This window comes from Haplochromis burtoni, unplaced genomic scaffold (genome assembly GCF_018398535.1).
Source record: "Haplochromis burtoni strain Fernald_Lab_line unplaced genomic scaffold, NCSU_Asbu1 Contig_32, whole genome shotgun sequence".
Taxonomy (NCBI): Eukaryota; Metazoa; Chordata; class Actinopteri; order Cichliformes; family Cichlidae; genus Haplochromis; species Haplochromis burtoni.
In genome coordinates, this window is record NW_024582393.1 from 2918145 (window position 1) to 2939492 (window position 21348).

At 39.1% G+C, this 21348-nt stretch overlaps 1 protein-coding gene across 5 annotated transcripts in view; it reads left to right on the forward strand.

The window, feature by feature from the left end:
- Positions 1-21348, forward strand: part of slc2a9l2 (solute carrier family 2 member 9, like 2) — a 97875-nt gene that overhangs the window by 643 nt on the left and 75884 nt on the right. The window contains exons 1-6 of one of the 5 annotated variants that reach the window (XM_042219429.1): positions 626-1033; positions 4403-4482; positions 9671-9769; positions 14364-14524; positions 17056-17180; positions 18556-18701. In XM_042219429.1, the coding sequence (XP_042075363.1) occupies positions 4420-4482; positions 9671-9769; positions 14364-14524; positions 17056-17180; positions 18556-18701 (594 nt within the window). In that variant the 5' untranslated portion in view covers positions 626-1033; positions 4403-4419. Of the gene's footprint in view, positions 1-625; positions 1034-1085; positions 2724-4402; positions 4483-9667; positions 9770-14363; positions 14525-17055; positions 17181-18555; positions 18702-21348 lie in introns of those variants that run through there. The other 4 variants (XM_005918700.3, XM_005918701.2, XM_005918699.2 and 1 more) reach the window with 4 other exon arrangements.

Genomic DNA, 21348 nt, shown 5'->3' on the forward strand with positions numbered 1-21348 from the left:
TATATATATATTTTTTTTTTTTATATATATATATATATTTTTTATATACTTTGACTGACCACATTTTAACCCCAGTGTGTGACATGCAATATATAAAATACACAAGGCATCCTAGGTTCAATATTTTTGTTGTAAAAATAAAAATTCAAGTATGAATTCAGAGGTTTGACGCGCGCGGTCTATGGATTTTTCCCCTCCTGAAAGGTCCACACACACCCCAGGCAATCTAATACTTGTGTTACCTAGACTCCCGAGCTGAGAAAAGTGCTCCTAAAGGGGGTGTTCAGCTTACAAGCCCGAGTTTCATTACTCAGCAGTATCTTTTTTCCCCACGGCAGCTATTGACCCAAATGTTTCTTTAGGACAGTTTTCAAAGCAAAAAAAAAATAAAAAAGAAGAAAGAGTTGTTGCTTAATCCTTCAGCCATGTGCTGCTGCTGTAGAGCCTGTACTTTGCAGTTTTGGTAAAAAAAAATCCAAAAAAAAAATCACGTGTTTGCATTATAAATAGTAGTCACAAGCTGTTTAAAAATGTAATTACTGTGAGGTTGAGGGCAAATAAAGAAGCCATTGAAAAAACCAGTGAAAAAGAAGCCAGTGAAAAAGAAGCCATTGAAAAAGCTGCATGAGGAGGTTTTTTTTGGGGGGGATTAAACACCAAGTTGTTGTGCTCTATAAAACTGCAGCATGTCATGGTTCTTTCTGCCTGCAAAATCAGTTTTTTCTTTCTGGCATTGGAATATTGTTGTTCCTGTTTTTGATAGCACATTAGCCTCCGACATGTCTCTGTGGAATACTTTCATCTGAATGTTCACTTTGGATTATTGTGTCCGTGAATGGTTTGCTCCTCATTCTCACACGAGTTCTAGGAATGTGGCCGAACAATGTGGTGTGTGGTTAAACCGGATGACCACACTTCATTGTTCTTATATTTCGAGAGTCAAGCTCTTATCAGCATGGTATTTGCACATTTGCGAATTCAGGCCTTGCATTTCCAGCGCCTGGATGGGATGTACTATATACCAAATTTCATGGTGAGTTCCAGGATCTTTATGTTGTCTGACTGCAGTGTTTCCATGCATGAAATGAAGGAGGTTTATGTTCCTTGTCCCCAAACATAATAGATGGTACTTAAATGGTTTCACTGAGTTGCAGCGTGTTCCGGGTTTGAATCTCCTGGTTCTCATTTGTTTGGACTTTGTTTGACTTCAGCTTCTCCCGGTGTGCGTTTCCTGTAGTTGCTCCACAGTCCAAAGACATGTAAGCGTCACTAGCTGCAGGTATGGATGCGGACCCTGGGACCTAGGGCTATGGAAGAAAGAGGAGAAGTCTCTTTGTTTTTATAGAATCATTACCTTTATGTCAAAAAACAAAATTATTTCTCCTAATTGTGACCTCATATTCTTATAGTTATGACCTAGTGTATCAGAACTTTTTGTTTCATCAGGAGAGCTCGTAACAGCGATTTCGTGTCTTGTAATTATGACTTTCTGTTGCATAATATTGAAATCCTTATTTGACTTGAATGTACTATGTGACAAATAAGAGACACAATATAGTCATGCTTTTACAATGCCTTTTTAGTATTATCACTTTATAATCTTTATAAGTAGATTCTGAATATGAATATACTAGAGGGTTAGGGTTAATACAATGAGTATTAAAAAAAGAGTTTGCAAGAAGTCAGATGTAGCTCTGGGTCCTTAGAAGAGATCAAATAAACCAGATTAAACTCAAGCGGTAATGCCAACATAGGATAACAATGTAACATAACTAACCAACTACTTAATAGACCCAAATCTAAAGTACCCAAAACTGACCTAGAAAAGCAAGAGACACAGGGGAGCTAGCAAATTATCTAATAAACGAGAAAACCCCCCAATTGGTTCACTAGTGATTTGAATGCTGAATAAAAATATAAAATAGCCAGTGCACCTGCTGTCCCACAGCGTACAGGAGTTGGGCGCACTTTACCGACTGTGTCTGATTCGAATGCAGAGAAGTGAACTTAGTGATCGAAGACCTGAATTTCACTGCTTTGAACTTTGAACTTCAAAGTGTCAAACATGTGGATGCAGTTGGAAGTCAGACTTTAAACACCTGTAATCACATCTATGAGTGATGCCACCAGTTCCTGGAGTACACCTGTGCTTCACTGCAGCAAAATGAAAAATGAAGCTGCTTGTGCCACGATACAGTTGTGCAGTGTTTTACGTGGTTGTCGAATTTACTGTAGAATATAATGTTGGCGGTATGTTTGTGCATTTGTTGTGTATTTCACAGCCCTTGTTCTTCCCCATAAATTCTTTATTTAAAATCGATTCATACTGTGGAGCAGCTTGCTGGTTAATACACCTTTTAATGAAGAAAAAGGTGTTTCATCTAAACCCCCACCCCCTTTTTTGAGGAAGAGTTCTTTCTGTAAGTTAATCAAGCGTAATAAATTGTTATCACCATCCTCATGAAACTGTTCATGCTCTTATTAAGACAGGACAGTAGAGAGATCAGTCATTGCCGTCTGTGTGTCTCAGTTATGCAGTAATACCAGCTTATACACATGCAGCGTATTTGTTCTTTTATCTGCAGTGTGGCTAATCTTAGATATGGAGAGGGAGGGAAGAACTCAAGGTTAATCATTTCTCAGTTCTGTTATCACAGTTCTGTCTGGGAAATGTTTGGGGAGTATTCTCTTTGTATGCACTGGATACGTTGCCTGAATGCTGGGTAAGTATATGCCCACAGTCATACTTTTTGTTAAAAACTTTGTACCATTTCTGACTTACATGTATCCACGGTAGGCTTTGATATTTTGACTATATTCACAACACCATGGCTTGTGTTGTTTTACCAAACTTTGTTTAACAGAGCTGAACAAGTCCAGTAAAGTTGTCCTTGTCGAGTCATCTTTGCTAGATTGCCACATTGCTGTGTGTTATTGTGCAAAGAAAGTGGCTTGCACGTGTCCCCTTTTTAGTCACTTTTCTGTTATATATAAGACAGCATAACTTTATTTATTGACAACAGTTGTTTTTTTTTATCTGGGTATGGGATGTACCACATACAAAAATCGTGGAGCAAGGTGCATATCTTTGAAAGCCACTTTTCAACACTACATGGGGTCTGGGTTTTATAAGCCGGAGAAAGATTTTGCTTTGATGAGGTGGTGTTTCACCTACAGCACTGCACTAATTGAGAGTTATGGTGTAGAATCTCAGACTAACACCCAAACAGTCACACTGCTAAGGGTCACTATGTGGATATGTTTTTGCTTGTTATCTGCTGGGTGGCTTCCAACACTGCAGAACATCATTAAAAAGCAAACAGTTTGAAGTCCTTGTATAAACTGCTTCAACCAACTAAAAACGTCTTCTGAAACAAGGCGGACTCGTTTGATGCTTGAACGAGCACATTTCCCATTGCAGATATAGTCAACTCATGAATTTTGTCTTATGCCCGATGAAACTTTCAAGCGTTAGCCTTCACAGCCATTTATTGTTGAAGAAATACACCGTAAAACATAAATCATCCACTCAGGCTGGCAATAAAATTAATCATATTTATTACTTTATAGCTTCTAATTTGACCTCCTGATCAAACAGCTGATTTAATTAAAAAGTTGCAGTGATCCTTTGCGTAAAATTAGGAAGGTAAAACAAGAACAATCTGATTTGTCACACGTCTTCTTAAGAATTCAATCCACAGCTGTGGGTTTTGATCCTGCTCCCTGTGACTCAGAGTCCTGCTGGCTTTCATTTGCATCCAGTCAGAGACTAATTTACTTTTCAGAAACTGTCTGAATGCAAAATGTAATTAACCTTGAAGTCAGAGAGGACTGCTATACAATATCAACTCCTATCAGTACTGCATGAATTACTTCTTTCTGGGTTTGTCTTTGGTTTGTTCAGAATCCCCAAAAAGCTTCATAAAAAGTACAGTTTTCTTCTTCCCCTTTCACCACCGTGTAACCTGTGGTGGATAAAACTTCCTGTAATTTTTTATTTAACCCTACCAGTTTTCCACTGCCCAGTGATTGCCTGCTGCTGTTCTAGTAACCACTAGGTGGCAGACTGAGTCTTTGATCAGTCAGCTGGTCTAGCAGTAGAAAACGACATTAAAGTGTACTTTAAATCAAGACCAGTATTCCCCCTGTTGTTGAGCAACTGGGTAAAATCCCCTCAAAACTTCAGGCTGGGGGTAACATTTCACACTTTTGCAAGCCAGGAAGCCAGTTTGCTTTCTGGCTTGCAAAGATGTTCTGCATGTCCGTACAAAGAGGTCATTTCCTTTTCAGCACGTTTCACTTAGTTTTCGGTTCCTCCTCATCCTCGTTGTGAAATGTGTCCCGTCTCCTTTCCATATACACAACGTATCTCACGTGATATAACATGGCCTTCTCATTTAAGGTCGCTGAAACGTGAACATGGACGAACAAAAGGATGATCAGATTGGCCAAGATGACAGCACTCACAACTCTGAAAAGAAGGTTAGTCAGATTAAGGCACTGATTCTTACGTACTTCTTTGTGTTGTTCTGGCATGAAAAATGTTATAATATAGACAATCATGTCTTTGCTTTATGGAGGAACAGCCCTGTCCTAATAGTACTACACTGAAAAAAAGGCCATGTTGGATTTACTTGATTCAATAATGGACATTGGTTGCACACAAATGTTTTGCTTTGGCAGAAAATTAAACAACCGAGTTAAATCAACACAACTTTTTCATATTCAATAAACCTGTGCATTTTGTGTTTCTAAAACGCGATTGAAACATGTTCAGATGAAGTAAGCTGAGCTCTTGGAATGTTTTAATCCTTCACAATTTTGTCATTTTATTTCAACACTATTCAATAACTTTTACCCCAATACTATTGGTCACTTAAATACTACATGTTGTCTTCATATTACATAATGTTCAACAAAGTCTAGATCCTGGTTACCATAAAAGTTGAATGGATTTACAATGACTACCATCCTCCGGGTTGCAGGAGGGCTGGGAAATAACCCTGAAATGATAGGTTACGAGGCACGGTACACCCTAGACACCTCACCAGTCTATCACATAGAAACAAACAACCATTTACACTCACAGGTAATTTAGAATCACCAGTTAACCCTAACTCTAATAACTGCATGACTTTTAACTGTGGGAGGAAACCAGAAAACCCAGAGAGAAAGCTGCAAACTAGCCGGAATGTGGATTTGAACCCAGGACCTTCTTACTGTGAAGCAACAGCACTAACCACCATGCCAACAATCTAGGAAACACAGGAAAGCTATGATTTCCTGTATTTGATGCAGAATTTTTTTGTTTTTGTCCTTGACAGGTTAATCCACAATAAATAGCAATAGCATGCACGTGGTGTGTGTGTAGTTCTCTGCCTCTTATAACTCCACTGATTTTCCTGCAGTTTGAAATCTTGTGCGATCTTGTGAATTTCATGAGTTCAGCAACTAACCACTCTTACTAGATTGTATCAGGTCGTCTCAACAAGAACAAATTAAGTTTTTGAATTCCATGCAAATCCTACATGATTTAATTACGTTCATAGAAACATGAAATTATTGTGTTCAAATTACAAGTTAGACTTTTTTAATGTAACAACCACCCAATTTACTTTTTTTGGTATACCAAAAAAAGTAGAGGTGGCTGCTCGACTTGACTGAGATGGATGCCTTCCTGAAACCACGATCTAAAGAGCGCGAGTCTGAAACCCGTGCAGTGTCACGGGATTTAACATTGCTATATTATTGACTTACTTCACTTGAACATGATATGAACAATTTAATCTAGCCTCTCTGCATATCATGTAGTTTCTACACTATATAGTTACACTTAACTTTAAAGCATGAGGCAATTGTGTTAAATACACGCAAGATGCTTATGTAAATCCAAGAGCTGGCCAATCCCTTTTTTTCAGTGTATATAGACCTCTGGTTTCCCTGTTATTTGGCTACTATGTCATACATTAACCCGTTATGTTATCCGTGGACATTACACAGCTGTGAAGATACTGCACCTCAGTAAATATGTAAATATGTACTGAAACACACACATTTCAAGCTTTTCCCCTAAAACCTGCTGCTGAAACTTGGAACCCCACTTTTTGATCTAAAATGACATCAGCTTTAGTGGTAACCTTCTTCAGATAAAAACTAAAATTATGTTGCAATAAAATCTGTCAGTGGATCTGCATATTTCATTACTTATTTTTTGGCCAGTCCACTTCTGCAGAAACAGTGTTATGTCTAAAATACATAGATTTGTGTGAGCTTTGAGGGAATTTGCATATTCTCATTGTGCATATGTGGGTTCTCCCTGGGTACTCTGGCTTCCTCCCACAGTCCACATTGGATTAGGTTCATTGGCAGTTCTAAATTGTCTGTAGGTGTTGATGTGAGTGTGAATGGTTCTTGTCTTTGTGTTAGCTCTACAATGGACCAGCAGTCTTTCTAGGGTGATCCCCGCTTTTCACCCTATGACAGCTGAGAGCCTTAATCGGATAAACAGAAGACACTGGATGGATGGAAATGTGCTTTAGGATAAACAGAATTTAATTGGTCCTTTTCTTTTATGTTTTGCTGGGTGTTAATTTTTCTTATTTTCTGACAAGTACTCAAATCGCACAAATTTGTGTGTTTGCTTGTTACTGAGGACAGTGGATGTCAAATGCTGTATAGGTCTCAAAGCCACTTGGGGAAACTTTGTCATTTGTGTATTGTTGTATTTATGAAAAGAAAAAAAAATTAGTCTTGTTGGAATTTGCGCCCAACTCTTCACAGATGCTACAAAGTGATTGTTACACTGAGCCCCTGATTGAGAACATAGTTTAGGCTGTAAGTACCTGGAAGTAACTCATCAGCTCCATTGTTAGTACAACTCCCTCACGCACATATGTCTGTTTCAAAGTTTGCAAGATTAAGCTTTAAGGGGCTCTAGAGAATCCATTACCAAACAAAGGAAATGCATGGAAAGACACGTGAAAACAACTCTCAGCGTCACTGGGACATATTTTTTAAGGGACTGTGGGAAAGATGCTACTATCCGTGAGTTTTTAACCTTTAAAAATATGAGATATCAATTTCCCCTATATGACACTACTCTCTGGGTTTTAAGGCGATTGCTTGAGATTTTACTCTTTATTAAAAATATATAAGGATGACTTATACATGCGTATTCAAGGCTCGCAGTAGCCTTATGTATTCTGTTTCAGCATGGTTTCCTTTACTTTGACTTCATTTTCTCAGATAGCATTGTGGATCAAATGTAATTTCAAATGATATCCAGAATATCCTTCCCCTCTCCTCTCCCCACCCCCCACCCCCCACCCCTTTAGCTTATCATTATGAGCTGGAATCACAACTTTTTCTTCCTTTCCTCCTCCTAAAGCTTTATCTACAGTCTACTGCTCATTTTCTTCAGCTTTAATCACTGGCTCCTCATAGCTCTGCTGCATCTTATCCTCATGGACTTGATAACAATACTGTGCATTCAGTTTTTTGGCTCGTCTTTGCAGTCTATTGGTCCAAGGTATAGGTTGGTACTTCATATAAAAGCTTATCGTCCTTCACTTAATGCTGTATGATGTTTTAAAGTATGTTTGTTGCTATAAAACAAATTAATTACACTTACAAAATGTGCACTTAAACCACACACTGGATCTTGGTGAATAAAATATTCAAGTTGAACACAGTGATTGGCACACATTGTGTTACTTCTAGAGAAAAAATTCTCAACAAGTTTCGTCAGTGGAAATGAAAAATCGTCAAACCTTTGACGACTGCATTTGAAAACACACCAAAAATCAGAGTTAAAAATTGAAAACACATGCTGATACAACTTGTGTCATAATATGTGGCTCACTAGTGCATATGTTGTCTGTATACACTCCCAACAACGGCCTGATAAGATGACAGCTGGTGTCCTTGGGGTTCTCCTCCTGTTAGACCTGGAAAAGGCTGTTAGTGAACTCTGTGAAGCTATTTGGTGTCTTTGGATGCACTGACTCAGATTGTTCCAGAGATTCCCAATTTGATTCAGGTTTTGGGAAAGTGAGAGCCAGTCAGTGGTATCAGTGCGTTAATCAACCAGTAACCTGTACACTCTGGCCACAGTTGGCTGGAAATTGTCTTGAATTAGGAGAACCCAGGACTCATTGTACCAGCGTAAGGGCGGACGGTGAATCTGAGGTTTTCATCCCCATGCATAACAGCTGTCAGGGTACTGGTACTAACACATGGAGATCTGTGTGATCCTCCAAGGTTATGCTTACTTTGATCACTCAAGTTAAATGATATTGCAGGTAGCATAATGATTGGTACGCCATCTCCAGACTCTTTCCCATCTGTCACATCTGCTCAATGTGAGCCCGCTGTCATCTGTGAATAGAACAGGGTGCTAATGGCAGACCTGCCAGTTCTGGGGTTTCTCTGGCAAATGCCAATCAAGCTGAATGACACTAGTTTGAACACAGGCCTCATTACAGGAAGTCAGGCCCTCATGTCATGCTCAAGGACTCTGATTATCATAATTTGGTCAGAAACATGCAGAAGTAGCCCACTGGAGGTCTTTTTGTGGTATTCTGGCAGTGCTTCTTCTGTTCCTCCTACACAGAGGAGCAGATCCTGGTGCTGTGCTGATGATGGTTCCACGACCCGTCTCCTGGGATCTCCTTTACATTTTTGAGACTGTTCTGTGAGACACGGCAAACATCTTGCAGTGGCATGTATAAATGTGTCATCCTCAAGGAGCTGGACTTCTTGTGCAACCCAGGCTGCCGGAACCGTTTCAAGACACTAACAAAAAGCAAAGAGAAGAAAGAGATAAATCACCTAATAAGGATAAAGAAAGAGCCATAGATGATTGTTACCAAGTATAAAGTCGTTCCCTTTTTGGAGGTTGTGTTGTTGTTGTCTCTTCAGTGCCTCTGCTGTTGCCACTAGACTTCTCCAGTGGTTTATAGCAACATGTAATAGCAAACACCTAGATTACCCCAGTATAGTCCCCCGAGGATGATTCCTAGCATTCCTGGTCATTATTTAACCCTTTCTCTCCCGTAAACCTATCCACAATAGAAACTCATGGTCTTCTATAACTCGTTTACTTAATATTTTGCACAACCTTCTGATGGAGAACGTAGCACCTTGCCAAGAGGATACTCATAAAGCAAGTATGCAATACAATCTGCTAATCAAGTTTCTTCTCCTAATGGAAAATGGTTTCAATTTAATGATGTTATCTCCTTTCATCATGTGCTACACTGAGGGCAAACCTTTATGATTTTAACCCCTTTATTGCATTTATTGAATTTCTATCCTTCTCTTTTGTATTGAAGTCTTTAATGAGCTTCCTTCAGGTCATCACAGTTTTAGCCTTGATATGGTTTATTTCCTATTCCCATCCTCCTTTGTCATTTTCAGTAATAATATATCACGTTGTCATGAGAAATATATTTCACACAGTGTTGACTTTGCGCTAAAATGAAACAATTGACAAAATAAAAACAAAGCATGGATTTAAGAAGCTGTTTTCTTAGCATTGATGCCCAGAGTAACACAACTCACCCAGGGTTGAATTCCCTTGACTGAATCTGCCCTTGGCATTGATCAACACCAATGTGGAAAGGACTGCATGACTAGCATAATGTGTTCATGTGTGCTCTCTCGTTAGCAGTCACTTACAGCCTGCCTGTTGTGTGCCGCCTTCTTTGGCTCCCTGGGCTCATCTTTCCTTTATGGCTACAACCTCTCTGTAGTCAACGCTCCTGCTCTGGTGAGTCAAACACTTGTTCTCAGCCTTTTTGCAGGGAACCACAAGTGATTTTGTATGTTTTCTTTGTGCGGTAATTAAACTTTTAGTACTCATCCATAAATATTGAATGGCAGTGCTAAAACCAGCTTCTAATAAAGGTACAATTGACAGAACTGTAGCTCTGCAGATATAGAGGACCCCCCCCCCCATTAAGAAGAAATTGTTCAAAATGAACACGGTATATCAGACTCATAGACACTGTTGTAGTCAGACTTATCCCCAGTACAGTGACCATCTACAGGTATTATACCGATACATAATACCTTTAGGTATACTTTTTATATATAGGTATTATTTCCATGTGATTGCAGGACAGTCCCAGGGGAGTGTCCTGCCAGATTAATGGTTTCACAGTTTGTTTGGGCAGCTGAGAACAGGGGAGCCTAAACCTCCAGACCAAATACATATACTTATATTAAATATACTGTACATTACATTTTGGACAGGACTGAAAATCAGTGGCAATAGGTCTGATGAAAAAGTTGATCCATCATGCAGTATCATCTGGAAAGCATGTGACTGGCAGCAGCTTCATTTTTCAGTACGACATCGATCCCAAACACACTGCCAATGCACTAAAAGCATACTTGGATAGAAAAATACACAGTGCAATACAATGAGTCACGAGTCTTCTTTGAGCTTGAACCTCAACAGCATTGAAGCAGTAAAGGTGGTCATACCAAATACTGACTTTCTAGCTTGTTGTATGAAATGTATGGACTCTGTTTTTGCATTATATAATGTGTTTCTATGTATTTTTCAGTACTACAACTATTTCAAATTTTCCAGCAAAAAATATAAAGAAATGAGGGGTTGCTTTTGCAAAGTAATGTGTATCCGAAAAATACAACATGTGCAGCCAATGTTCTTGTAAGTTTACATTACATCTTCTTTGACTGGTGAAACAGAAACTGCATTTTTGAGTTCTGTACAAGTTCAATTATGTGGTGCCACTCGGATGGGAAACGTGTTTCAGAGGTCATGCTTTCCAATCAGGCTGTTTGTTTGTTCAGAGGTAATTAGATGTCTCACAGGTTATATAATTAGTGTTCAAGCGCCACGACCTTCAGCTCTGCAGTTACACCTACACTAACAACTAATACTGCAGAAAACACAAAAAACATGATTTTATTTTTCATCGTAGTACAATTCCCAAGCTCAGATTAAGGAGCTGTAGTTTAGAAAGATGATAAAAAGTGAATTCAGTCTACTTTATATTTTAAATTAAGCATAATAATATGTTTTACAGTGTACTTTCTGACAGTTCAGTGTAATTTCACATTTTGATACTGCTCTTAACAGTGTCCATATTTTAAAATAAATTTGAAAATAGATGATTGACCTTATATGGGAAGATTTTAACAGAACAGATTCATATGATGTATTTCTCAGTGTGCCTTCAGTAGATTATGAGTCCTCCAAACAAGCTTGAAAACAATATATAGGGGGTGGTAGTTGTACGCTTACCAAGAGCCTGCATATTTTGTCACAGTACCTCTCAAAAATAAGAAGCGTATTGCACAGTTTATGAACAATGCATTCTTTGTCTAAACAATGACAATAAGTTTCCCACTGTTTTTTATTTCAGAATGTAAAGTTTTGAAATGTTGTTTTCTTGTCAAGGACATAATGTTATTATGTTCTCTAGGACCTGCTGTGCTACTATCCAAGTGGATTATTCTTTAAATGCTGTACATGCATGATCTTCTACATATCCTCCAAATTTCTTAGTGGCAGGCTATAACTGAAATTGCTTTGCTTTCATTAAAAAACAGTATGTTCACCCTGGGTTTAGGCTGTGTGAGACTTTATAACAGGCTGGTTTTATTTGCACCTTAAGGGCTTCAATCCTAATTTTTCAAATCGTTCACTTCTCTATACTTGGTAGAACTCAACAAAACACAGCCTACATACTATTAAGGCTTTCCTTTTTAACAATTTGTTCAGAAATGTGATGATTTTATTTTATATTTTTAATTTATTTCACCGTTATTTATACAAATGAACCTCACTGAGACACGGGTTCTCATTTTCAAGCGACCTACTGATTACTGCATGGAATTAGTAGGGTGTAAAATGCACTTAACAAAAAATAAATAAAAGAAAATTGAGAAGTAATTAAAAAAAACAAGCAAACAAAAATTAACCTTCCAGATCTTCTTTGCACACAGTTCCACTCTGCACAACCCCAAAATCTGTTGCCTGGATATTTTGTTTTCTGCTTGGCTTAGCAAACTTAAAAGTCCCACCTACTGTTTAATCTGTATTTTGCAGCTAATTCTCCAGTTTACGTTGTTGTTGAGCCATTGCTTTTTTGTTTACTCCCCTTTATAGAATCTGCCCACCAGAAGCACCAGCTGATCATTTATGCAGCACTGGCTCTCCTCCACCTCAGTAGGGCTCACCACTTCTCCTGCTGTCTTTACAAAAGCCGAACAGAATAAACCAACAAAAACGTTGAGTTGAATTAGGATAACACAACAGAAGGAATATTACAGACAGAGTTCTCACTACATTTCAAAAAAGACCGAGTCGATCTCTTTAATAGTTCACTAAAGCCACAATCGTTTCTACACGCGGCACAAAAACCTATAAATGAACATTCAGCTTTCTCCACGCACAGCAGGGCCACCCCCAGCAGCGAGCTATCTTCAAATGTGGGCAAAGGAATATTATATGAAGTGTTAAAAATTCATTTCCATTGAACTCTAATAGGTCGAGCTATTGAGGTATCAGACATTAGATATGCAAGTAGACCACAAACCTCATCTTAGAGGAGAAGCATCAAAGTAGGGGCAAAAAACTATTTGCTACTCTTCATTCCACTTCCAGACAATGTCAAGATGATGGGAATTTACTCATTAATAATGTATAACTACCGTCATTTTCTGTAGACATCAAATTTACCCTGCTAAAGAAATCTTCACAAAGACATTTTCTTGGAGTTAACTGGGTGCACCAGTAACATCTTTGAATTAATGTGCATGATAGTGGCATGGCATTAATCTCCCCTCGACACAACACCTGTTATAAAAATGAAGGAGTCTTAATCATTATTTATGCAAACATTTCTTACAACAGCTTGACATTAACTGAGACAACATAACAACAGATCGACTCATGAACGGCTTCACTCTGATAGAAAACCAGTGAGCGTAAAATATTATATAGCCGTGTCAAACAGATGTTGCCATGGTACAAAATCTAAAAATATCGATTGTGTTTTGTGGCTGTGATGCTGGTGAGAAATAACTGTTGAACACATGAATAACTGAAGTCGGTGGATGTTTGCAGGGAGTGATGTGATGATGATGTGAAGTAATATCTTTGGAAATTATTTATCTATAGCACGTGACTTGGCTGATCTTCAGTAAAAGTAGCGATAAGGGTGATGAAAGCCCTGTAGAAACTGGTGTAACCTTTAAACCCCCCCCCCCCTTTTCCTAGCGATAGAATTGTTTTCAGCAAATTTGAAGTGACATCAAAGGTCATTTTTCAGTCTTAAGTTAAGCAAAGCCGGCAATCATGCTCGTGATACGTGATGCTTACAATGAGTAGCTCCTAAGCCAAAGCAAGCAATGACAGCGACTGTGTGACCACTGCCCTTCCTGACAGTGCTGAAGACAGGGAGGGCTTCAGCTTTGGTTTAACAGGAATTCAGTCGCAGTTGTTAAATGAAAGATCAAAAAACTACAAGGCCCTTTGCTTTCTATGCAACCGACGTCTTCACGCTCAATGAAGACACTTTAGAATTCTCGTGGGTTGATACAAGTGCCGTAATAATTTAATGCGACACATTCACTGACTCATTGTAGCCTGTGCTTCAACTTCTTAATGAAGTCACTCAGTTTGTTGCTATTACGCTATTTGCTATTTTTTAAAGTAAAGTTATACAAAACGTCAGACACTGTCTGTAAAAAGAATGCTATCGTGATGCTCCAGTCAAACTATCCAAATCTCAAACTTTTGATGTGATGATTGATTAGGTGTTTTACACGTCATTTATTCATTTTATTGGATACAAGGAGTCAATCAATCATGTATATGAACACATGAACACATTTTAGATTGCATTAGGGCAGGTAGGTCAGAGAGAGATAAGAGTGTTTCACGTGTGACAAACCTGAATACAGATGCAAAGAATAAACAATTCTTTTATGAAATCTGGAGCTATTCAATAAACATCCAGGGCCGCCCAGGGCTAATGACATGCCTGCATTAAGCCTGCTGAAATTAATTTATTTGCATATTGTGGAGACCAGATATAAAATCTTACCAATATTATTACTGGTATTAAAGCAAAATGTTTTCAGATCATATCGTTTAACAATCATTTCCTGGTAGTCCTTTTCTTCAGGCAAAGTTTAGGTCATAAAGTCAGATTGGAAATGTAAAAACACACTCATGATACATATGATATTCAGTAAACATGTGTTGGGGGTTTCTAGGTTTACATCTAAACTTTTTAAATATCAATGTTTTTTGTTTGTTTTCACCATTTATCCATATGAATAACACATTTAAAACATCTCTTTGTGTTCCTTTTGTATTGCAGTACATTAAAGCTTTCTACAATAAGACATGGATTGAGAGATATGGGGAGCCTATTTCAGCGGAGACGGTGACCCTCCTCTGGTCCGTCACAGTGTCCATATTTTCTATTGGAGGCCTTTTTGGAGCCCTGTCTGCCACGTTAATCATCAAAGTACTGGGCAGGTGAGAACACTGTTATGTGCTTACAATATCGCTGGTAAGAAGTTTGCTTTTATATCCTTCACTCATCAGGGAATGGCGAACAGCAGTCAGTTTGGTGCAAACGATTATGTTATGAGTGAATATGAACAACACTGTAGATCCTTTGGCTTCCTTTGTTGTGGGGAGCGGTCTCTCTGGATCGAGCTTGTTCTGGTGAATCCCACAAATGCTTGGTCGGATTGAAATCGAGGGACCGCAGGATAACACTGTGCTGCACAAACACAAGAAAGGGGAATTTTTGAAGTGTGGTGTGCTGCTGTTAGCAAGGGAAGAAAGAAACCACTAACCACTTGATCTGCAACAGTGCTTAGGCAGGTGGTAAATGACCTTGTTTGTGCACGAACTGTTGGCTTCTCAGTATGATGTTAATTTAACAAAATGATCCAACAAAATCATTGTGGTTTTAACACTGTGGCTCACCTCTCCAGCTGTGACTAAATAACAGTGATGTTAAGTACAAACACAGACCCTTAAAGTGTACAAGTGTTATTTTTGTTCCTCGTGTCTCCCTTTTGGTACAAGGCTCCGTTAGACAACCAGTTCCTTTAAGTACAATAATGAATAATTTTAAATCTACTCTGTAGCAATCTCACTGTTGTATTTAGCCTCCATTTACAATGATCAAGTACCAGTAAGTTTTTGTAATGGATTTAAGACATAAAAGACTGTCAGTGCACTGACTCCAAGGACATAAAAGGTATTGGTCTTTACTGACTTGCACTGGTTTGACAGCCTATATACTGCATGATGAGATCCAATCTCACAGCCAGCGTGATGCATTTAGCTTTAACTTTTGATCACCTACGTGTTGGATTGCAGAGCCACATGTCCTACTATCCTCAAGGGACACGTTCAGGCACTAACAAAATCACCTCAGGGCTATGAAATGATACGTCTTCTAAAGAATCTGTTATCCACTAATGACAAGAGTGTCACAGAGAGACTTATGAAGTTTTTACTCAGAGTCATTTCAGACAATTAAGATACCCTTGAGGTTCACCTTGGATTTCTCAGGTTGCGATCCTCACTGTGTTAATTAGGTTGAAGCGTATAATTCATTTTCCCTCCACATTCCCTGCTAGACGTGGGGGTCAGCTGGAAGTTTTACACAGAGTTTCGGAAAGGTTGAAATTCAGATGTCAGGGACAAGCGTTGAATATATATGTTAACTTAATGAGGACTCATGGAGCAATTGAAATGAAACACACTTCAAAGTATGCCAGGGAAGCCGAGGTAGGTTTAGTTTAAAAAAAAAATCTGTAGAGGTGTGTGGACATTTCACCACAGACATGAAAAGAGATTAATAAACATTTGTGGTCGACTGCACTGCTACATAAATGAGTGTATTTAAATTTTAGATTTAAATGTAGATTTAGACACAGCAAGAGAGAAAAGCCTTCATCTCAGAAACAAAACACGGCTGATTATCATGCTGCTGGTGTTGTGTGACTGATGTTGAAATACAAATGCTATAACTTATGAAATGTGCTGCTCTGAGAGCCTCAGTGGCGTTGTTAAGCATCTCACTTCAAAGATAGCAAAAATCAATAGGAAGAAAACATTTTTCTTTGACCCCTGACATTAAAAAAGGTACAGTTCAGACAAGACCTGAATGCGCACACACGGCAAACAGGCATGCTGAAGAAAAAAAGCAACTTGGTCAACAAAGGCTGGTAAAGTAAAAGTACGCAGATGAGCTGGAGATCACACGCAAATGGCCCGATGCTGGAGAACAAGGGAACCAGAGATGTTGGGTGGCCTGGTGGCAAGGCAGATAAACAGTGCTGCCCAGGTGCTGCAGATGGGGGATTAAAAAGAGACTACTCCAGGAGGCAGGACCTGCTGTGAAAGTGGAGCTCCATCAGGGCCATGCTAGAGGCTAATGGTTAAGATACAGCAGGGAACAGGCAGGAAGACCAAAGAAGAGATGAGGTCAAGACAAAGGCTGGAAACCAGAACAGTTGGACAACAGAAGAGGTTCAGCAGGCAGGACAGACAGATGCTCTTTGAAATGGGGGTCAGTTGTGACAGCTGATGCGACCTGGTGTAATCGTGTCCTGCATGGCTAGAGGCCGCACTAAATTCTGTTATATAATAAGTGATTGAGAACTGATTGTTACTTGTCAAGAAGAGGAACAGTTCCCACTGACTTGGTGCTTCTGGGAGCTTGGGTTAATTTTTATAGAATACTAGCAACTAGGGATAATGAAATAGTTTCAGATTGAGCGTAGTGTAAGAAACCTCCATTACAGAACTGATCTTTCTGTTGTGATGGCCTCAAATGTGTTCCTTTGAAACTATAAAAAGTTATTCAGCTATTCCATGATGTTAGCTTTTTAAAACTCGCCTATCTCTGATAGTTCTTGCTCTGCTAGCTTTTTGTTAGGTGAAGTTCTTTTCATCCCAGGTGAAGCACTATAGAAATTGAATTTAATGAGTTACATTTAGTTAATTTTTACATTTTTTTCATGTATTTTTCTTACTGACTTTAGAAAGGGGACCTTGCTGCTGAATAACAGCTTTGCTGTAATAGCTGCTGTGCTTCTGTCTCTGGGTGAAATGTCAAGATCTTTTGAGATGCTCATCATTGGACGACTCATTATGGGGGTGGATTCTGGTAAGAAATATGCTTTTATAATTTCCCACTCATCAGAGAGTGTAGAACATTCAATATAGAGCATAATGCTGTAGTGTAAGGGAGTACAAAGAAAATATTAATTCAGTTAATCATGTAAATTATGATGATATTTTTAAGTTTAATCTGGTTGACCTTATCAGAAAATGTCAATTACATACATCACCTCTTGTAGTGACGCTGATTTTTTACTTACTTCTACGACTATGGGAATTCATTATTATCAGGTTATTCTAAAAGGTCCATGAAAAACCTCCAGTTAGTCCAAAATGCTGCAGTGAGAGTACTGGACATGGGCGAGGACAAAATACTGTATTTCTTCCATATTAACATCTCGAATAAACAGGACCCATCATACCTTATAGACTTGATAGTACCATATTATCCTAATAGAGCACTTTGCTCTCAGACTGGAGGCTTACTTCTGGTTCCTGGGCTGCAGGTCACTGCTGTAGTCCTTTCAGTCCCTGGGGTCACATCAGCTAAGATGTGCTTCTTGGTGTCAATCATGCGAATCACTTGCATCAGGTTTGAATTGGTGTGAGATGTTCCCCCATCCTGAATCACATGAGTCATTAAGATGACTTGACTCAATGTGTGTTTGTGGGTAGAGTCGTCTGGAAAGGTATCTCAAGACTATGTTGCAGATAAATGGTGTCACAGGCCACGACCTCCACTCAGTGATGGTCATTCAAAGAGCACATCCAAGGTGATAGCACTATTAGAGGTCAAATACCTGGGACTTCCCATCTGGTGTTAGAACTGAAGAAGCCATTGTGTGTTTTAAATTCAATGATCACTGATTTCACATGTGCTAAAAAAGTGCTACCTCATAAAATGCAACCCAGCTTTGGTTTTAACAGTAGCTTGGTTATACCACAACGGAGAAATAGTAGCTACCTTTAAAAAAAATACACACATTTACAGAAGCGTGGGGTAACTTGTTTACAATTTGTAGTGTGTGGAAATTGATTTGTTTTTAAGTATTAACTTGTTCTTCAGTGTAGACCGTTTCTAATGCACAGACCATCAATACTAGTACCCATGACTGTGCCCCACAGTTCAAGACAGCCAACTGTGAAATGTGACTTGATGTTCAGTGTGTGTTAGTGCAGTGGAGCTGTTGGTGTGTCTGCACATTTATGTGGTAAAACAAAACAGACTTCGATACTGATAAAAACACCCCCAATGCTTTTAAAGACAGCTGATGCTTACAGATCCTAGATACGGCCAAGATACGTGAATGCATATTCCTCTACTATGTCAATACATACTGATGACAGGGGTGTCTACATAGACACGAATATATTGTTTTTAATAGGTTTTAATATATTGTTTGCTTGTTTCTTTCTGACAGGTATTGCTCTCAGTGCTCTCCCCATGTACCTGGGAGAAATTTCCCCAAAACACTTCAGAGGTATGATTGGCCAGTTCAACTCCATTCTAATCTGCTTAGGAGTGTTCACTGGGCAAGTGCTGGGGATGCCTGAGCTGCTGGGTCAGGTTAGTGGTTTAGGAGGCTATGAACGATTACATTTTGAAAGTGTGCTGTACAGGGAGTGCAGAATTATTAGGCAAATGAGTATTTTGTCCACATCATCCTCTTCATGCATGTTGTCTTACTCCAAGCTGTATAGGCTCGAAAGCCTACTACCAATTAAGCATATTAGGTGATGTGCATCTCTGTAATGAGAAGGGGTGTGGTCTAATGACATCAACACCCTATATCAGGTGTGCATAATTATTAGGCAACTTCCTTTCCTTTGGCAAAATGGGTCAAAAGAAGGACTTGACAGGCTCAGAAAAGTCAAAAATAGTGAGATATCTTGCAGAGGGATGCAGCAGTCTCAAAATTGCAAAGCTTCTGAAGCGTGATCATCGAACAATCAAGCGTTTCATTCAAAATAGTCAACAGGGTCGCAAGAAGCGTGTGGAAAAACCAAGGCGCAAAATAACTGCCCATGAACTGAGAAAAGTCAAGCATGCAGCTGCCAAGATGCCACTTGCCACCAGTTTGGCCATATTTCAGAGCTGCAACATCACTGGAGTGCCCAAAAGCACAAGGTGTGCAATACTCAGAGACATGGCCAAGGTAAGAAAGGCTGAAAGACGACCACCACTGAGCAAGACACACAAGCTGAAACGTCAAGACTGGGCCAAGAAATGTCTCAAGACTGGTTTTTCTAAGGTTTTATGGACTGATGAAATGAGAGTGAGTCTTGATGGGCCAGATGGATGGGCCCGTGGCTGGATTGGTAAAGGGCAGAGAGCTCCAGTCCGACTCAGACGCCAGCAAGGTGAAGGTGGAGTACTGGTTTGGGCTGGTATCATCAAAGATGAGCTTGTGGGGCCTTTTCGGGTTGAGGATGGAGTCAAGCTCAACTCCCAGTCTTACTGCCAGTTTCTGGAAGACACCTTCTTCAAGCAGTGGTACAGGAAGAAGTCTGCATCCTTCAAGAAAAACATGATTTTCATGCAGGACAATGCTCCATCACACACGTCCAAGTACTCCACAGCGTGGCTGGCAAGAAAGGGTATAAAAGAAGAAAAACTAATGACATGGCCACCTTGTTCACCTGATCTGAACCCCATTGAGAACCTGTGGTCCATCATCAAACGTGAGATTTACAAGGAGGGGAAACAGTACACCTCTCTGAACAGTGTCTGGGAGGCTGTGGTTGCTGCTGCACGCAATGTTGATGGTGAACAGATCAAAACACTGACAGAATCCATGGATGGCAGGCTTTTGAGTGTCCTTGCAAAGAAAGGTGGCTATATTGGTCGCTGATTTGTTTTTGTTTTGTTTTTGAATGTCAGAAATGTATATTTGTGAATGTGGAGATGTTATATTGGTTTCACTGGTAAAAATACATAATTGAAATGGGTATATATTTGTTTTTTGTTAAGTTGCCTAATAATTATGCACAGTAATAGTCACCTGCACACACAGATATCCCCCTAAAATAGCTAAAACTAAAAACAAACTAAAAACTACTTCCAAAAACATTCAGCTTTGATATTAATGAGTTTTTTGGGTTCATTGAGAACATGGTTGTTGTTCAATAATAACATTATTCCTCAAAAATACAACTTGCCTAATAATTCTGCACTCCCTGTATATGTCGTGTTGTTTTCTGTAAGAATGGTTTTGAGGCTGGAGAAATTTTTAAATCAAGACAAGAAATTTGAGTTTAGTAAATGAAAAGTGGGCTAAACATAACCACCACATCACTCCAAGTTTTTAGTATATTGTCTGTGGAGAAGGTCTGTTGACTGTGGATGTCTGGTTGTGGTGGTGGGGAATTTCTTTATTATTTTTTCCCTTGACTGTAATAAAGTTTGCTCTCGAGTCACTGTCATAAACAAACTGCACTTAAAGGCGTTTCAGCAAGCCCAAAGCCAGTGTGAGTGAGTGAGTGAGGAATCTGAATCAATAAATTATGCTAAAAGTCATATAAATTGGCACTTTAAGTAAAATGTGAACCTGTCATGACTTTGGTGATGCATTTAGATAAAGTACTATTCACCTATTGTGAGAGTCACTTGTTACTGGTTGAACTGGTTCCAGTCTTGGTTTACATTTTGTGTTTTGTTCTTAGCTGAATTTTTAGATTTTGACTTATTTATTATTCTAGTCTAATGTGAGACTTAGTTCTCACATTATTGATAAGATAAGATTTTATTGCTTATTTTTAATGTGGTAACCAGTTACATGTTCTGTTTTGTCTTGTTTTGTCTTCTTTCCGGTGTATTGTTATATTTAATAGTAGTATTAGTAGTTTCCCCAGCTTGTGTCTTATTGTACCTTATTTCTGCATTCATGCCTCTGTCCCTCCGTGTTGCCTAGTCTCTGACATCTTAAGTTCTTGTGTTGGTGTTTGTTAGTTTTCTTTGGTTGTTTCCGGTTTTGCTTTGAAGCGTAGTTTTCTTTCATGTCTGCTGTCAGGTTTGCTTCCTTCCTGTCCTCCGATTCCCTGATTGTTTTCACCTGTTGTTAATTGCTTTCACTTGTGTCTCCCCGCTCATCTGCTCGTTGTCCCCAGTGACTTCTGAGTATTTATAATCTTGTCTGCTTTTTTGTCCTTTTTGTCAATGTGTGTGTGTGTGTGTGTGTGTGTGTGTGTGTGTGTGTGTGTGTGTGTGTAGCCAG